Here is a 17,862-nt window from a genome sequence, read left to right as displayed (position 1 = left end):
CCAATATTCTCCTAAGGTTTCCTACTTGTGCTGAGGCCACAGGACCTGTGGACGTTGGCCGTCCCAGCACGTGAGCTTTCTGGAGCGGAAGGCGGTTCTCCTCTGCTGTCGTAAACAACGTGAAGAGGTGTTTAGTTTCTATGCACCAAATATCTGGGAAAAAAAAACTCCCACAAAAATGCAGGTCTGCAAAAACCCTCAGTGCCTTTACATCAAGATTGAAGATTTGTTTGTTCGCCGCTGCTTTTTTATTATTTCTTATTCTTCCATTTATTTTGTTTGAGCTCTTGTCTTAGTGGTCGTATCTCCCCCTCTGTTGTATTTCCTTTTCTCATATTTTAGCTGTCTCATTTCATTCTTGTTTTTTTTTAATATTTTGTGCTCAAGTATTATTTTACTATGTTCCTTTTGACTAAACGTAAAGTACCTTGAGGTGCCTTGTTGCTAAAATGTGCTGTATGAATAAATTTGCCCTGCTTTTTCTTTGGAAGTTCCTTCCAAGATGAAGGATCACATCATTGTTCGGATGCATGATTCCAAAGCACAAATCTGGGAAAAATGAATCAAATCAACGCGGTACAAATACACAGATAAAAACCCACAACGGACAAATGTACGAACCCGCACGTGACGCCGCACGCTGGATTTATAGTACTGAAGTAGTTAGTACAATAGAGCTCACAGTCACAGTCCCAAGCCTCACCTCCGTGTCCGGCCACTCCTGGTAGAGTGTCTGTGAGGTGGAGTTTGGCAATCTGTTCTCCTGTCATGTCCTGCTGTGAAGTTTCACTGTGATGGTGAGAGGAGCCACATCACATCACAGCAGCCAACCACCAGCACGCCTGAAGCCAAGAGCAAAGTTTGCCCCTCAAGGAGGGAACAATTTCTCGTGTGGTCATTAGCAGCTGCTGGTTTTACTTTTGAAACAATGCCCATCATACTCTCTTTTTTTCTTTGGCTTCTGGTCAGGTGAGGTCACACCTGTGTTGATGGCTCAAATCCCACAAGCCATTCGTTCCCACAATGTCTACATGTATCTAGTCGTGCTGCTGAGGTCCCTACAATGTCAAGTTTGGACTCAAGTATGCGTTTGAACTTTATAGATTACAGAATAATCCGCAGCAACTGCACCCTGCTGGTTAATTCCAGTTATAGCAACTAGATTATGCAGCAGGCTAATGACTCTGGCTACTGGTGACATAATTAGGGCAGGCAGATTAGAATTGAAAAGAACCCAACAGAACCAAAGAAGTGAGGTTTTTTTAAATATCATCTTCACAAATGAAAGCCGCTTGTACGATTTGTGAAGCATAATGAAGCCATTAAATGTAGGAAGCTAACCGTCCGCTACCAACCAAGTACACAGCAGATTTGTGCTTCATCTGTTTTCATCGCGATGAAGTTCAACGTCTGCAACGACCTCCGGCGTCTCTTTTAGCCTCGTTAGCAGCAGCTGGTTCAAAGACATCAACGCCGTGACGCTCGCGAGTGCTGCACTCATGGACGGATTTCCTGCTGTTGAACAAAAGGTTGGCGTGGGCTCACGCACGCCTCTAAAGTCTTAGAAACAGGTGGGAAGGAATAAATGCCATGCATCCACTGGGGCTCGTGAATGACATCATGACATCATTGAGGTCAAAAGGTCAAGGTCACCCTGACGTGCACACGTCACAGGAGGTTGCACACGTCACAGAAGCATTTAACAGCAATGCAGTATTTCTGTGTTTCTCTAATTTTTGCACATTTCTTAAAACTTTCACCTCTTAAAGGTAGTAAATTTTCCAGAGTAGAGTGAGAACGAGGAGCTAGCGCCGACTGAACGGCTCGCAGCACGAGTCGCTGTGACTCATTACTCGAGGCGAGAATGTTGGAAATCCGTGAATAGTTGTAAAACTGCTGGCCCATTTGTACGGTGTTATCAGATCAGCAAAACAAACCTTTTACACACACACACACACACGCAGGAATAGAAAAGCAGGAAAGTAGAAGGAACATTTTGCTCATTACGGTTTTAAAGCAGAGACGACCGGGGCCATGCTAATGTGTCCAGACGTAGGAGGGAGATATAGGTGTAATGAGCCATTCACAGAGCAGCCAGCCACTCTTTATGTGTTGTAGATGTTGCATGTGTGTGTGTGTGTTTGGGTTGACAGAGTGCTTAAATGGAGAGAAAGCTATTCAGACGTGTTCCCTGTTGTAATCATCTGCTTACACAAACACCTGTGGCCCATTGTAGCTCCAGAGCATCTGATGTGAATGTTAATGCTTAAAAAAAGAAAGAAAGAAAGAAAGTCAAATAAAAGGTCTCTCTGCGAGGGTGCAACTGGTTCTTAGGGGACGACGTCTTCGATTGTCATGCCCACGGAACACTGCGGCGGGCGCATCGCAACATTACACACTGCATTAGTGCGCGTAGACGACGACCTCGGATGTTTAAGAGCTTCCAACGCAAACATCAGGACTCGCATCTTTATCTCAGACGATTTAGCATCTGCCCACAAAACCGATGACAATAAAGACGCAGCTCATGTATACATGAGGGTCGTACTTGGGATTCTTAGTTTTTATTGCCAAAACACAAGTCTATATAGATATAAAATTTAAAAAAAACAAAACAGTACATTTTCTGAAAATTGTCTTTCTTCCTGAGATAAAAAACATGTTGCTGGAAGGGTTCAGTAATTTATAGACAAACAGCAGCTGGAGCTCCATTTGTACAAAAACAGGATGAATTATACAACTCACCGGAGGCAGAAACTTGCTCTGTACAAATAGGGCAGCAGGAAAACTGTTTGAAAAAATGGTTGAGATTTCATTTGGTGATGAAACCAAAACCTCATTTACCATTTAATATTGACCCTGAAATATTGATGTAGAGATGTTCACTGGTTGGTAGCGGACATCCCCTTGTGGTGAGTTATTGACTCTTTACAGGTCTGGAGCACACTGATAAGAATGGACTTTTAATAAGGTGCAGAGACCTTACTTAACTTATTAAAAGCTTTATTTATCTCTGTGAGCTCTGGATCGGATCTGTGTGACCTGTCTGTTAATGTTCTAAGCTCTAAGTTTCCACAGTGGAAGCAGCGTCGACGTTGAGGTCTGGAAATCAGCCGCCTCGTGCACCAGTTGTTTCACCTCTGGTCAGAACATGATCAACCACCAACTGAGGTGGTGCTAATTCTCCCCTTGGAGTAAATCAATGAGCCCACACAAGGAGGTCAATTTGTACTCCATCGATAAGTTTCATATCGCTGTTTGCCGTGGCTGTGAGGACAGCGTGAGAAATGTGGATTTTTTTTTTTTTTTTCAAACTGCTGCAGTCCAAAAACTTTTTGAAGCCAGAGCGCAACCAGCATCCTGTCATATCGACCTCACGGATGACCCCCAGGTAGAAGGTCTGTTTTTGGGTAGGTTTGTGTTTTGAGGAAAACACCTGAGGCTATTTCTCATCAGGTAACCTCGCAGGAGAGTCCACTCTCTCTCTCTTCACTGAAACCAGCTCTTCCTTGACATTCTCTCTGTCCTCCGCAAGCTGAGTTGCTTGGCGTTTCCTCTCCTCCTTAATGAGGTCCATTTTAACTTTTCCCTTTGCCGTAACTGCACTCGGTGGTTTGACATCGGTGGTGGACTCCGAGCTCTCGCAGACAGTTGGCCCCTCCCACTTTGGGATGTCCAACCCCAGCAGCTCCATTAGCTGTTCCATGACCTCATCCACGTAGCCATGGATACGCATGTGTGCGTGCTTGTCCTACAAGACAGGAAGTTTTAAGTGAAAACATCGGCCGCTGCATACGTACTTGAGCGTGGCGTATATTTCCTACATTGGAATGACACTTACATGCTTGGTAGGCTGCAGGTTGACGATGACAATTTTCCCGCCTTTGCGCTTGGTGAGGAGCGGAAGGTCTCCACTAGGTTTGATCTGCATGGACGTGCCCAGCGTCAACGCCAGGTCCGCGTGTCTACACACCATCAGTTGAGACATACGTCAAATATAAACAAGATGTCGGTGCTTACAACATCATTTCATATCATTTGTCAGTTATTCTCTTAAGAGCAGTTACACAGGCAAGTATGTTGAGGACGGCAGCTCTGCCTCAGAACCTGCACGTACGTTAACTGTCGGCACTGCGTCTGCTTAAAGGTGCCATTTGTAAATTTAAAAAACAAGCTAGCATCATATAGTAAACACTCCAAGCCAGGAGGGGGCAGCATATTAGGAGTAGTTGTGTCAACTGCTAAAGCCTGACTGATTCTATGGAACAATTTTTAGCCTTTAGAGATGAATCTATTGTTCCATTTTTCATTCGTGCTCTTTGCCCACTCACTACACTCCTGTTTTTAACTAATGTTGGATTACTCCGCCCCCAACACACACACACACACACACACACACACACACACGGACCTGACTTGTTTCTTCATTACTCTCCTGTCATCTGTGTTAGTGAATTGCTCGGTTATAAAACCCACCAAGCTAGCGGGATCTATAAGCTTGGACCTTATTGATTTTCAGGGTTTGAGAAATAGCTTCATTAATGTTTACATGTACTGCTCAGGTCTGTACCCTGACCAACTCAAAGTTTTGGCCTTTTTCTTGCAACATTTTGTTGGCTGTGCAAATATTCTTCTCTTACAGGGAAACTGCATATTTTGATTCACAACATTCCCTAGATACATATTTCTGTTCATTACTGCTTCTTTTTTTTAACTTCCCTTTGTATGTAGTGGGTTGATCCCAAAACGTAACATCGCGCACGAATACACAGAATTGTAAACAAAGTATTTGTTCGTCGGCAGTAGCCTTCCATGTGAATATGAGAGTTCAATAGTCAGAGCTCCGCGTCTCTTCTTTGTCATATAAATGGTTGTGACTTCTCTATTATCGGTCGCTGACAGAGCATCAAAGTGGAGCGTGTACATCAAAATCACCTCGCCATTTTTGTAGACACACAATAAAAGCTTTTTGTGAGGATGACGGCTAGAATGGAAACGATTTTCCTTCAAGGCACTGACAGCAAAACCAAAAAAACCCCTACAGGAAATAAACCCAACACTGTTTCACGTGGCCCACTGTGAGATGGAGATATCAGAGGAAGTCAAGGAAATAAATATAGCTAGAAGACGTTATTGGACCGACGAACACCAGACACTCAAGAGTTCAAGTGAACTGTAAAAACATCAAAGCAAACACTGCCGGACATTTGTTCCTCTCACCTGCTAGCGTTGTCGGCTCGGTTCAGATCTCTGTCAGGAAGAGCGTCTTCCCAGTCCAGAATGGTGCTGATCAGCTTCCCTCTGTGGGAGCAACAAACACGCCCAGTGGTGAGACGCACAGATGCAGCAGAGCTCCACTGGGCCGTTAGCTGGACTGTAGCTGTCGTCTGAGTGTAAATGATGGGGAAGAATGCATTGTTGTTGTATGTCTGCCTCCACCACAGTAGGTGGTGGTGCCTCCAGCTGGTGGAAGTCCAAGTTTCTTCTGGTCAAACTTCTTTTTTGCAAATACCAAAGCAGGTTAACCAGCTGCGTGCCTTTAGGACGGCCAACTTCAATTCCAGGAAATGTAAAAGAAAAACTGACTCCTAAATCTGAGACAATATAAAGTTTTTCTCTTCGTCAAGAAATTCTCCCCATAGTTAGTTTCCAAAGTTCCATTGTAGTCGGACTGATCAAATAATTCAACTTTTTCTAACATCATGTGAACGCTGAGTGATAAATGACTGCACACCCACTAGCTCTCTCAAAATGCATGTGTGTGTGTGTGTGTGTGTGTGTGTGTGTGTGTGTGTGTGTGTGAGTGTGTGTGTGTTACCTGCAGGCTCGGAGCCCCCTGGAGCGAACCACGTCACAGTAACGTCCTGTTGGTTTCAGACCCATCACACCGATCACCTTTTCCCTGACGAACTGCCTGGAAAACCCCGTCAGTTTACTTAAGTAGATGCATCGACAGTAGAACAGAGCAAGAACACGACCCTGCCAACAAAAACTGATGAATTAAAACTGACTTGACAGCATCCTTCTGCTGCTGTAAAGCCACTTAAAACTCAGCTTCAACAAGTTTCCTGCTCGACTTCATCCCAAAGGTAATCTAACGAGATGAGGTTTGCAGGTTTCTGGAGTAAGATGAAGTTATAGTCATGTTCTTGGGAGTCACTCTTGGGTAATGAGCACTTGGTAAAAAGGTGCAAAATCCGACTGGAAGTTCTGATTTGGAGAAAAAGGACGGTGCATCTGGTGAGACACACTGAATCCCTGGACTTAGTCAATTTCTGAGGCTGACAGGAGTGGGACCCAGGAGACAGCTGCAGGAGTGTAATAATCGTAGGTCAGACACTTCCTTCATCACTTCTGAGCTATTACTCGCACTATGGTTACATCAAGTCCTCTGAGCTTTGCTTGCGATAAGCAGTTTCCCAATCATGGGTGTCACATCACTCTCCGCTCCTTTTGAAAATCCCGAAAGGGTTCTTGTTTCTGAGATGCAAGGAAGAACCTCATCTGGTCTGACAAACGCAATCAGGATTATGTGAATTCTGATGTGAACAGCAACAAAACCTTGTGTTGAAAATCGTACGTTTCCTTCGGCCGCAGCGTTACTTGCTTTTAGCTGTGCTGTTCACTCAGTAGCTTGTCAGCATGACACTTCACCCACACAACTGTACACAAAAAGGTACCCACAAACGGGTGTCAGGAGCTCACAAGGATGTGCTTTTACCTGCTGTGTCACCTCTTTGTGCAGAAAGAGCCACTCACATGTATTTAGCTTGAAGCTGATGGCAGCCCCCTGGGCACCATCTACAAACAACGGAAACACTGTCCAATAACAATATACAGCAGTTTTGCTGTCGTTTGTAGATGGTGCCCTGGGGGCCCCGTTAGCTTCAGGCTACCTCCGTGTAGCTGGCTCCTCCTGCACTCTGGAGTGACACAGAAGTGATGCAGGAGCGAAAAACACATCTGTATGGGAGAAAAAGTGACACGCCTGTGAAAAAACACCTTGAACTCCAGAGACCTTTGAGTTCTTAAAAGTACACTATTTAAGTGTGCTGCTTTAAGATAAGTTTGAATAATTTTAGGTGTGCGTGTGTGTGTGTGTGTGTGTAAATACCTGCCACACTTCTCACAATCCTCCACAAACATATTTCCATGGAGCTCTGATAACTTATCTCTATTAGGGTGAGAGAAGATAGGAGGGAGAATGATCACAACACGGATATTCACTTGGATCATCTTCTTGACCACTGACATCACGACTCTCCGTTACGTTTCTCCATCCTTCCTCACAACTTTCACTCCAATAAATATTCTGAGCACTGTCTTCCACTTCCACCAGCTCAGAAGAGAGCCACTTTGCTGTCTGGCTTTGTCTTAATGAAGAGAAGAGGGGGAGAGAAACCTGACGAATAGAGGATAGCAGTAAGAAATGGCTTCCGGGGAAAGCGAGTCGTCCAATAAAGGTAAAGGTTAGACGGATGCACCAAATGAAAAATTGGATTTGTTGCCTGGAGTCAGTCCAGTGTGATTGGATAATCCAGGATCAAACCTAACCATTTCCATGACAGTGTTATTTGGAACTATTTGAGCACAGCAGTGTTTCAAGAGTCTAGGCTGGTGCTGTTGCAGCATCATGACACAGTAATTAACCAACAGTCACATTGTTACCTTTCACAAGAAAAAAAGCAAGTTGCTCCCCTCTCCAGTCACTCTGCTTCAACTCTCCTGCTCCATAACAACGCAGCAGTCCTCACCCATCCCTCTTAACTGCAGCCGGTCTGGTTGTGCAGCAAAAGTGTTTAAGTATTTACTTGACCCCTTTTGCCTGAGAATTTGAGCATCTTTCAGCTCCTCGTTTCGGTTTCATGGCCGACAAGCCAAAAATTAACCGTCATGGCCCTCACAAACCCAGCGGGTTCTGTCAGGGGATGGTAGAGACCAAAAGAGAGCAGAAAAGAGCCTAGAAAATAACCGAGGTATGAGGTGTGCTGTCAGAGGCCTGAAGTATTTATGGTGGTTTGAGTAATTAAGGAAAAACCAGTCATCATGGAGCTGGGATGATAAATTCTTAAATACGGGATCGATCAGACTACACAAATGCAGCCTGATGTTGACACATTGGTGTTGTAGCTGACTAAATCCCAGCATCTGGCCTGAATGTGAATGCCAGGAGCAAAAATGTCTTTTCCATCTAGAACACCCCTTGAGCTGCTACGACGAGAAAGAGAGAAAAAAAAATCAATCATCAACGTATGTGATAAACAACGGAAGCACACTGGCGGTGTAACAGGCTGTGAATACTAATACTTCCTCAGTATCTACTCCGACTCCTCCCAGATGACCTGATACAAACACTGTCACTGTCTGAGGGTTGCTGACCACCTGACAAGCTGTTGAGGTGTTACCTGGGAAACCCAGAGCGGACGTGTAGGCCGTCTACATTCTGGCTGATGAGATACTTCAGGTATCCGGCTCTCTGCAATCCCAACAGTGCCATGTGGGTTAAACTTGGACGGGCGTCTTCAAACGTGGTGTCAAAGTGCGGCGACTCGCCTTTTTCTTCCAACGTCCACACACCCCTCGGGCCCCTGAAAGAGAATATAGTGATGAAGAGACTTGAGGGAGGATTTGGAAGAGAGGGGCTACGATGCGCTCGAGGGGGTGAAATAGGAAATGTATGACTAGTGTGTGGTATAAACTTGACAATGCAAAAGACATACAATCACACAGCAATTATCCCACAAGAGTAAGAAATCATATTTAAAATAGTTTCCCCAATTAAAAAAAAAAACCCCTCTTAATTAGCAGTGAAAATGGGAGCCCAGTCCGTCACCCGGCTCTGGTGTGAACAAGAGGTACGACCCAGCTGAACAAGTAACGCCGGCTCCTCTGACAGCTGCATGGGGTGAGAGGACGTATCCTCCACACCCTCAAACGCAGACCTCCACGACAATCTCATCGCTTGGTCTTTACTAGGGATTCAGCAACCATCGTCCCTCAATGCCAACAAGAGCAGACCAGGTCCAGACGTCACCTTTCACAATGCTTGTAACAACCACAACGATGCTGCAGGATATGAAAGCCATTGATTGCCTTCTATTTGTATGATTTGATGCCTCCAATTATAATCTGAGGATTTTGTGTGTGTGCGTGTGCGTGTGTGTGTGTATGTGTGTGGGAATATAGGTTACCTGATGTAGACATGGAACCTTGGCTTTAATGATATTTCCTTCCAAGGTCGATTTTACCTGACTGACAGGCCGACTAATTAAATATGAATTACTCCAGATCCCCCAGTAAACATCTCCATGCGTTTGTGTGTATAAATACACACACAGGGACCCGTCTGCCACACCAGGATGAAGACATTCAATGTCCTGCTGAGTAAAAGACGATAACTTCTATATTTTATGTTCTTCAGTTCAGTTATTATGAACAAATTTGCTCTATCACAAAGAAACATATTTCATCTATAATGGAGGGAGTGGACTGTGTCAGGATTCATGTCAGCGAGCTGGTATGTCAAACATGTAATGAGCATGTACCGCCTCCATCTGCTCAGCCAGAGGTACTACAACATAACGCATCTAATCCAACACAATAATTTGCATTGCCGGAGTATTTGAATCCTCAGAAAACCAAAACGCGCTCACGGAGAACCTCTCCCTCTCTCTCTCTCTAAAATGCTCCACAGGTCTGAAGTATTCATTCGTTCCTACTAGTATGCTTGATAAAAAACTACAAGTAGTTTGTTCATTGAGGGACAATGAAAAAGACGGTTGATCTCACAAATGAGGGAAGATGCCCTGAACCGGAATGTAGCTTTATAACTAATCTCCATCATTAATTCCAAACTGTGTATTCCATTTTGATTCCTTTTCAATTGTCTTGCGTTTCACTCCTCGGCGTGTGTTTGTCTGTACGCTGTGTGTGTTTTGGGTTTGTTTTTCATGTGTACAGGCTGTCACGAGTGAGACTGCTAAAGCTCCATGTATACAGAACATGAACACGGCAGCATCAAGATGTTTATGATTGACTGACTGATTTCTGTGGATGTGAAATTAAACATTAGCTCAATTAACGTGCCACAGAAGAAGCACATTTTATGAAAAATTACGCATTTTTCCCCCAACTTTTCTTATTGTTGCCAATCACGTAATAATTACTTAAATCAATTAGCTTCTAAGTTCTCATATCAAGTCAAAATATGCATGGTATCCTCTTGAAAAGTAAAAATAAACAACTACTGATTGTTCCCAATTTACCCCATTTATATGACCACAAAACTAGAAAGAGAAATGTTCTGTAACTGTGTGCAGTTTTCTTCTCAATTACACAGCGAGACCTCCATCCAATGTCGTTACTGACACTAAAATGTAATTATTTTCCTCTCTATTCAATTTCTGAACAACTTTTTGTCCCTCAGCACATCCAGAACATCGGTTCTATCCCGGCGTTCTCAGTACAAGATCCGTGAGATACTGAGCTACGAGCGTGTCCTTTTCAGACAGTGCTGATAAATAAGCTCCGCTCATTTGAAAATCAGACAAAAAAGAACTGAAAAGAAGTATTTTTGAGGTGAACATGCTGTACTGGTTTTGCGCGTAATACATTAAGTTAAGATTGGTAGTACAATACTTCAAAGTGTGCTCGGCTTTGTCGCAACCACATGAAATCTCCACAAGGCTTCCAGTCGCTCTCCTCTAACAAGCAAACAATGAGCAGGAGGTTTATCAACGGGAAAAGGATATTCAGCTTCCTGTCCAACCTGTGATACCGCGTTCTGGCGTTAAAAAAGCTTATTAACTTCACCCTCGGCTGAGTTGAGCAGCGGCGGCTCGGAGACGCTGAGAATAAAAGGCAATGAGCCCAACAGCTGTTCGGTTATGATTTTCATTGTTGTTTTTTCCCACAAAGGCATTTCTGTTCAATTTAGAGAACCGCAGTCTTCAGAGTAGATTTGAAAGTTTTATTCTCCTTTATCCTGTATAAGAGTATCTATATTTCCCATCTCATATGTTTAGTCACCGTTTCAAGAATGCAACACGTTCACATCTCGTGACTGATACATCCAGCCATCTCTCATCAACTAAACTGAGACCTGATTTGAAGGAGCAACTTCAGCCTTCCAAAACTCAAAATAAAATAAAATAAACGTAAGAGTCAGACAGGCGTATTGTCATCATTTTTAGTGTCACACAGGCAGAGCGATACCCTTGTCTCCTCTCTGCGGGGACTACAGAGCTCCAGACCCCCACCAGGCAGCCCACTGCTCGTTAGCTTAGCTGCAATGAATGCTAGCAGTGAGGCGTGGGAGCATTCAGTCTCAAAAGTCACCCATTTCCCAAAATGTTGGTGTAATCCTTTAAATCTCATTTTTGCCGTAACAACTGCGCACACCTTAATTTAAAGGGGGGACAAACGTGTTTTTTCACAAATGCCCATCACTTCATCTTGATATTCATACAACACTGATGAGCAGGTCATTGCGCGGTCAGTGCGTAAGACCTACGTCCAACCCTCTTATCATATGATTTGGACTTGTAAGGGGCAAACGTCATATATAAAGAGCAGTGTGTGTGTGTGTGTGTGTGTTTAGTGCATGATGAATAATCTAGTTGAGGTGCTGCTATGCCGCTCACCTGAAGTCAGGGATGCCTGTTGAGGTGCTGATTCCTGCTCCAGAGTGAACCACCATGTACTGAGATTCTTTTACCAACTGAGCGAGACACTTCACCTTCGCTTTCAGCTCCTCAGGGCTATCAAAGACCTGCGAGGGGGCACAACGCAGCAGGACATTATGAGAGCGGGTATTGCAGTGTTGAGAATGATGCAGCGCTTAAAAACAATCGTGAAAGTAATAGAGCTGATGTGAAGGCCATGATTGTGAAGACATGTCCCACAGCTGGAACAACCAGCCGAACCTGACGTTGTTCTAGTTGTAAGAAAAAGGACAGATTTTCTCAATGCTAAATGAGGATTGTAAACATAATCTCCTGTTAAGAATTAGTGTAAATACCCCCTACCCCCCAAACAAACAAAAAAGAACCCTGATCTGAATTCTTCAGCGCAAATACGACGGGAACTGCAAAGATTTTATTTTATTTTTTTAAAAAGATGTCGCTCAACCCCTGATGAAGTCAGTCAGACACTTTGGGAATTATTCGTTCAATGTTGTTATGACAAATGAACAAATAAAGATTTTAAATCCAACTCACAAAGGGATTAAACACCTCCAACAGAATAAGACCATACAGGGTGCATGTGGACTTGATTTATTATGTCTCCTGTCCGAATATATGAGTGTATGTACACAGCTCGTTCTAGCACACAACTGCTTGACACACAGGACTTGTAGGGAAATCTTTGTGTTTTATGAAAAGCAGATATATGAAATAGTAAGTCCATCATATCTTCTTGAGGGACCGATTATGATCCAGCAGGTCCCCGGCTAATGTTAGCCTGCTAGCTAACGCCGATTGTTAGCTAAACATTTCGCTCGCAGCGTTTTATTTACCTCTGCGAGTCCGCACACTCCTTTATCTGCGTACGGCGACAGTCCGGCAGCATAATTCACAGACATGGTTGTTAGTGGTGTCCTTCCTCTATTGTCTTATTAGTGTTGAAACCTGCGGAGAAGTACAATGTTTCACCGCTTCAGTTTGAGTGACGTCATCAGCAAGCGACGCGGCAAGACACCAGCTTCCAGAGCGAACAAGAGTAAAACTAGAGTACAAGATTAACAAGTTCAGTTGAGTACTCCACGGGGCTTTAAGACGTCAGGCTTTCAAAATATATTCAATAAAATGTAAAAACGAAACCTCAAAATTAATAAATGACAAACTCAAGAGTATTTATCCCAACACTCTCATTAAAACTCTTGAGAAAAATAAGCGGCACGTGCTTCAATTTCTGAACCTGCTCTGAAATGTTCTTCCTCCAAAACTCACACTTACTAAACCATGTCTAACGGTTTCTAAGTCCAATATTCATGCTCAGTTTACACCAAAGTTGCTCAACTGTATCTTCAAACGATCCAGCCAGATTTTTACTTTACTTAATTTCAAACATTACCGTCAACAGCTACTTCAAATTTCCATCAAACAAGTCTTTAATGTTCGTAAAAACATTAGAAAAATCTACCTCAAATTCAGATTTTCAATGACGTGAAACTGTAGCAGACTTCACTCAAGAGTACGTTACATTCTGTATTTTTCTTCCAATAAATCTTTATTTTCCAGTTTTAAATAGCCAAAAAAAAAAAAACCCCAAACAAAACAAAAGACAAACAAAAAAAAAACAGGTGAATAAAACACCAAGGTGGTCATCCAAACAGCTACATGTGCATCTCAGTTATGTCTCTGTTGCAGCTCTAAAAACCAACTCTGAATACCTAAAAAGCAGAAAATAGTTTCGTCTTGTTCTTGTCATATCATGTATTTCCATATCCTGAGAAATCCAGTATGAACAAATTTGAGTAAATATTGCTGATGCAAAATACACACATAGTGACACGCACGTACACACACAAAAATATATCAAAATCCATCCACTCGCCTCTAAAAACAAAGAATAGTCAAAATAAAACATGGTTGCCTTGTTCTTTCACTTCCAGGGACTTCCAAGGCTGAAAAAACTGACACGCAACATCTTTTGACAGACAATTTTTTTCTACACAAGCTTTTTCAGGGAGTCAAACCGAATAATCTCATCACGTACAACATTCTCAAGCAAAGGCTGCAGGCATAATGTCAAACCAAAGACAGAGACTCCTTTAACAAAGCCTGCAAGGGAGCAAGCAGAAAACAAAGACAGGAATACAAAGTTAGAAATTGTTTGGGCTTTTTCTTTCTTTTTTCCTTTTTTTTTTTTTTAACACACTGCTTTAGTCTTTGGCTCCGTCAGGCCTCAAGGAGAGCCAACCTGAGGAGGAACATACTTCTGATCAGTAATTAGTTCTGCCCCCACCCCGAAAAACCGTTCTCTATCTGGGCTAATTCAATTACCACAACCCCACACTCAAAAATGACAGAAACAAACCTCACAGTAACCAGAGGAAACACAGCAAAAATCACTTTCATGATTACAAAAATGTTCACGAGGAGCAGACCCACTGAGCCAGCACGCCAGCTGGTCCTCATAACTTTAGAGAGTCCTGGGATCTCCGTCGCCACGCGCTTTTGTCTTCGCCGAGCTGAAAACAGATCATGATGGAGGTAAACAGTCCGCCAGCGAAAGAGACGAAAAGATCCCGAGGTGTTCTGGCATGCAAAAATGGTCATGTGACACCTCAAGTCCTGTCCTAAAGAAGCAGGACAGTTGAAGCGGCTGCTTGAACAGGTCGCGAGTGAAACCCGGATAGAATTAGGGAAGTGAAGTGCTGCAAGAAACATGTTTGTACGTTTGCACCAGTGCAAATGTTGCTATTGTTGACAGTGGTATTAACCCCACAACACCTAACAGCTTAACATGACGGAGCGATACTGGAAGTTACTCTCTCGAAAGTAAGGTTTTGGGTGAAACTGATGGAGCAGGTGACTTTTTTGCTGGTGCAAATCCCTCCCACAACGGCGCATCAATTTTCAGCTCAGGAGCTGAGGACAAAACTTTTCATCGGTTTACAAGGGGGGGGGGGAGGGGGAGGCGTTGTCAAATATTTCTCGGCTGTAGAATTGCTGACAACCCTTGCGGAAAAAAATCAACCCGATTGTTGCGAAGAAGCATGTCATGACTCCTCGTTGCCCGAGTCATCCTCATCATAGCAGCATTCGCCATCCCCGTCCTCCACATCGTCGTCGTCATAATAATAGTCATAGAAGAGGTCGGAGCCCTCGTCGGTGGGCGGGGCACGCGTGCGGATGCAGTACTCAGCCAAGGTGGTGGGAACCTTGATGCCGTCGTGCTCCGCTTCAGCCTTGGTGGCCAAGACTTGTTTTCTGGGGGAGACGTCATCAGTCAGGATACATTTCCAAAAACAACAGACAGACATTCCTAAAATGGATCAAATCTGTTATTCTTGGATGCACTAAAATAAAAATATTGAAGTGATTTGAGACTTTATTTTATATATATTTGATCCATTTTTTTTTTGCAAGCGAACTTAAAGGTTTACACATTTCTACCGGTGTATTTTTCACACATTTGGTGAATATTTTTGTGACCAGACGTTCCGTGAAATGATGATAAATTAACCGACAAATCCAGGTCAAAATATACCAGCGTATAATCAACCAAAATCAATGCCAGGCTAAGCGGTTTGAAACAACGTTAAGTAAAACAGTATAAACCATAAGAGATTTTCCGAAACTGAAGTAAATTTCCATGATGAGTGTGTGGGTGTGTGTTCCCGCTCTGATGGTGCGCCCCTGTACCTGATGATCTCCACGTACTCCCGGTCTTTGCCTTTACTGTCCCTCCATTTGCGGTACATGACGGAAGCGTCCACGTTAGCAGGAGAGAAGGTGTTGGGCTCGTTCAGCAGTGAGATGACACTCAGCAGAATGGTCCTGAGGGCGCACAGGTGAGTCACAAGTGAGTCACCTGCTCAAAACCAAGTTTTCACCCAAAATTGGCTTGAATAGAAAAGATATTTCACCAAGTCCATTTCTTCAGAGAGAAGTTATTTTGTTGACTCTCTTATTTGACATTACAACACCCAGAACGCTCGTCTTGTACAGTGTGAGCTGGCCTGAGCGATGAGTGAAATGATTAGTAGTTATTATTCTTTTTTTTTTTATCTGGTTGATGTCTGGACTTCTCCTTGTAGTGGCCCTCTACTTCTTTCTAAATTATCTCTCAAACAAACAAACAAAATGCTTTCTAGACAAAACTGACGTGTCACATCCAGCAGTAACCACCACACCTTGTACAGGAATTTGAAGAGGGATAACAACAGACACATCACATGACATGGTCGCACTAACCGGACATTCTGGGTGGGATTCCATCTCTCTGAAGGTAGCTCTCCGCTCTGTGGGTCGTCCACTGGAGGGTGCAATATAGAAATACATACCTCTCCATGCTAGAACAGAGGAAATGGACTCCTTTCACTATCAAATGCATCGTGTGACCACAGGGGGATGACAATCCAACTTTGAGTAGGGATGAGAAATGTTATGTTAGGTGACAGAAACGTGGTGTGATGCGTCACCTCATAGATGTTGGGGTGCCACATCTTGGTGAGGAACCTGAAGGTGGGAGGGGAGTACGGATAGTCCATGGGGAACTTAATCAGAGCCTAGAAACACACAACAAGACCTTACATGTGCGCTGCCGTACAGGAGTATCAGACACATTATTTACTGATGGATCTCCATTTCATGTGATGTGGCTGCTACGTCTGCAACACATCACGTTTGCTCTTCTGATTCGATTTTTACACGATGGCGACGAATATTTTTTATTTTTGATGATAACAAAAGTTGCCGGGTGATTAGAAGATGTCATCTTATTAATTACATGATTGCTATTAATTACTCTGAAGCAATCACACATAGGTATGTACACCATTTCACTGGAAATAGATTTTGGTAAATGTGTGAATAGTTCAGTTTTCAATGTTCCCATCCCAAATAATCCAAAACAGGAGCCAAACATGACCTACCAAACATCTCAGGCCTCGATTATACAGAAGGCAACAACAGGGCCTAGCAATATTTTTATTGAAAGAAATAAATATTTTCATTTAAAACACTGTACACTAACAATATAATCAGATCATCCATTACCACATTAAGAAGTACATGCTTGCAGTACTGCAGGTGTGTTTGAGAGGCACTAAGACTCTGCACTTCGACTCTGCACTTCCTGCCTGTTGCCATTTTGAAGGTATTTTTCATCCTCATTTACACAGATGCCGTTGTCATTATGTTGTGATATATTGTACCGTGATGCTATCATGTACCAAATCTCGTGACAGCATTGTGGGTTACGTGTTTCCCACCCTTATCTAAGAATTGTATTTTTCATGAATGTATGCCATAGTTCTGTCTGGTTAGCTTAGTGACACTGTTGGTCGTGAAGGATAATCGCTTCGAGAACTTCCAGATGACAAGTTTGTCGATCTTACCTTGAAATACCCCCCCTCATAGTGAGTGTTGGGGGGTCCAAATATGGCCACTTCCCAGTTGTATAAGTCTGCCTCGTTGACCAGGGTAATCTTGAAACCCTCAACAGGTTCTTCCTGGAGGCTCTTCATTTCCAGCATGAGAGCTTTCTGCGAGCTGGCTACATGAGAAGAGTCGTGCTGCGCCATACTTGGCAGATAAGTTCGCCTCCCGAGATGTTCTGGAACCTACAGCTGACGAGTTTGTTTTCAGGAACAAAGCTAAATAAGTCTACCGAGCTGACCCAGCGAGGGGCAAAAGAAGACACTTAATGTCTTTTTCGATGTTTGGAGACAATGAAAACAGGCCAAACCAACCAGGCTGCGCTGAAACCAAACACAGGTTACGTTGATTTGTCATCAAAACCGATGAATTATTTACCAATGTCTACATTCAGGCTACGGTAAAATAACCGAATCATTGTGGCTTGCCAGCTTTAGATTGTTTACCTGACAGGAAAGCCGCGGATATAAGCCGTAAATCTGGAAGCTGCTGGCTAAACTAAGCTAGCTCACAAGGAATACCTTACCAACCAGCCGGAGCCGATCTTAGCACGGCGCCGACAAATTATAACTCCCCGCCGCCTGGACAAGAGCACCAGAGTTAAAAAATAAATACATTTATCGCTTTTAAATGTTTGTAAAGTTTGTCTCCAAAAGCCAGAATTGTACTTCGCCCAAACTGAAGACCGGGCAAGGAAGAATGTTGAGGAAAGGAGTCCTTTCTCCTCTCAAAACAGGCAACTGCGCCCTGTGTT

General features: G+C 43.4%; 2 protein-coding genes across 3 annotated transcripts; both read right to left on the bottom strand.

Moving 5' to 3' along the window:
* Nucleotides 1-2,529: 2,529 nt before the first annotated feature.
* On the bottom strand, nucleotides 2,530-12,713 carry sirt6 (sirtuin 6). The gene is made up of 8 exons (XM_086203438.1): nucleotides 12,518-12,713; nucleotides 11,643-11,770; nucleotides 8,406-8,588; nucleotides 7,115-7,174; nucleotides 5,819-5,914; nucleotides 5,221-5,301; nucleotides 3,842-3,965; nucleotides 2,530-3,751 (listed from the first exon to the last, which is right to left on the bottom strand). The coding sequence occupies exons 1-8, from the start codon at nucleotides 12,581-12,583 to the stop codon at nucleotides 3,443-3,445; spliced, it is 1,047 nt and encodes a 348-aa protein (XP_086059564.1). The 5' UTR covers nucleotides 12,584-12,713; the 3' UTR covers nucleotides 2,530-3,442.
* A 162-nt stretch (nucleotides 12,714-12,875) lies between these two features.
* Nucleotides 12,876-17,857, bottom strand: cdc34b (cell division cycle 34 homolog (S. cerevisiae) b). 2 transcript variants are annotated; one of them, XM_086203440.1, is made up of 6 exons: nucleotides 17,635-17,857; nucleotides 17,069-17,299; nucleotides 16,151-16,237; nucleotides 15,924-16,021; nucleotides 15,372-15,506; nucleotides 12,876-14,936 (listed from the first exon to the last, which is right to left on the bottom strand). In XM_086203440.1, the coding sequence occupies exons 2-6, from the start codon at nucleotides 17,252-17,254 to the stop codon at nucleotides 14,726-14,728; spliced, it is 717 nt and encodes a 238-aa protein (XP_086059566.1). In that variant the 5' UTR covers nucleotides 17,255-17,299; nucleotides 17,635-17,857; the 3' UTR covers nucleotides 12,876-14,725. The 2 variants fall into 2 exon arrangements, with proteins under 2 accessions (XP_086059566.1, XP_086059565.1); XM_086203439.1 differs by having other exon boundaries at nucleotides 12,877-14,936; nucleotides 17,069-17,857.
* Nucleotides 17,858-17,862: the final 5 nt, after the last annotated feature.

The sequence above is a fragment of the Aulostomus chinensis genome, chromosome 5 (assembly GCF_037954235.1).
Source record: "Aulostomus chinensis isolate RoL2024-O1b breed Wild chromosome 5, RoL_Achi_v1.0, whole genome shotgun sequence".
Lineage (NCBI taxonomy): Eukaryota > Metazoa > Chordata > Actinopteri > Syngnathiformes > Aulostomidae > Aulostomus > Aulostomus chinensis.
This window is presented reverse-complemented; position numbering and strand designations above follow the sequence as displayed.

Excerpts from the sequence above, each read along its gene's own strand:
- sirt6 (XM_086203438.1), bottom strand. The coding sequence starts at position 12,583 with ATGTCTGTGAATTATGCTGCCGGACTGTCGCCGTACGCAGATAAAGGA. Across the intron at positions 11,771-12,517 it reads GAGTGTGCGGACTCGCAGAG|GTCTTTGATAGCCCTGAGGA; the intron begins GTAAATAAAACG and ends GCCCCCTCGCAG. Across the intron at positions 8,589-11,642 it reads ACAGGCATCCCTGACTTCAG|GGGCCCGAGGGGTGTGTGGA; the intron begins GTGAGCGGCATA and ends ATTCTCTTTCAG.
- cdc34b (XM_086203440.1), bottom strand. The coding sequence starts at position 17,254 with ATGGCGCAGCACGACTCTTCTCATGTAGCCAGCTCGCAGAAAGCTCTC. Across the intron at positions 15,507-15,923 it reads AATCCCACCCAGAATGTCCG|GACCATTCTGCTGAGTGTCA; the intron begins GTTAGTGCGACC and ends GTGCGCCCTCAG. Across the intron at positions 14,937-15,371 it reads GAGTACGTGGAGATCATCAG|AAAACAAGTCTTGGCCACCA; the intron begins GTACAGGGGCGC and ends CGTCTCCCCCAG.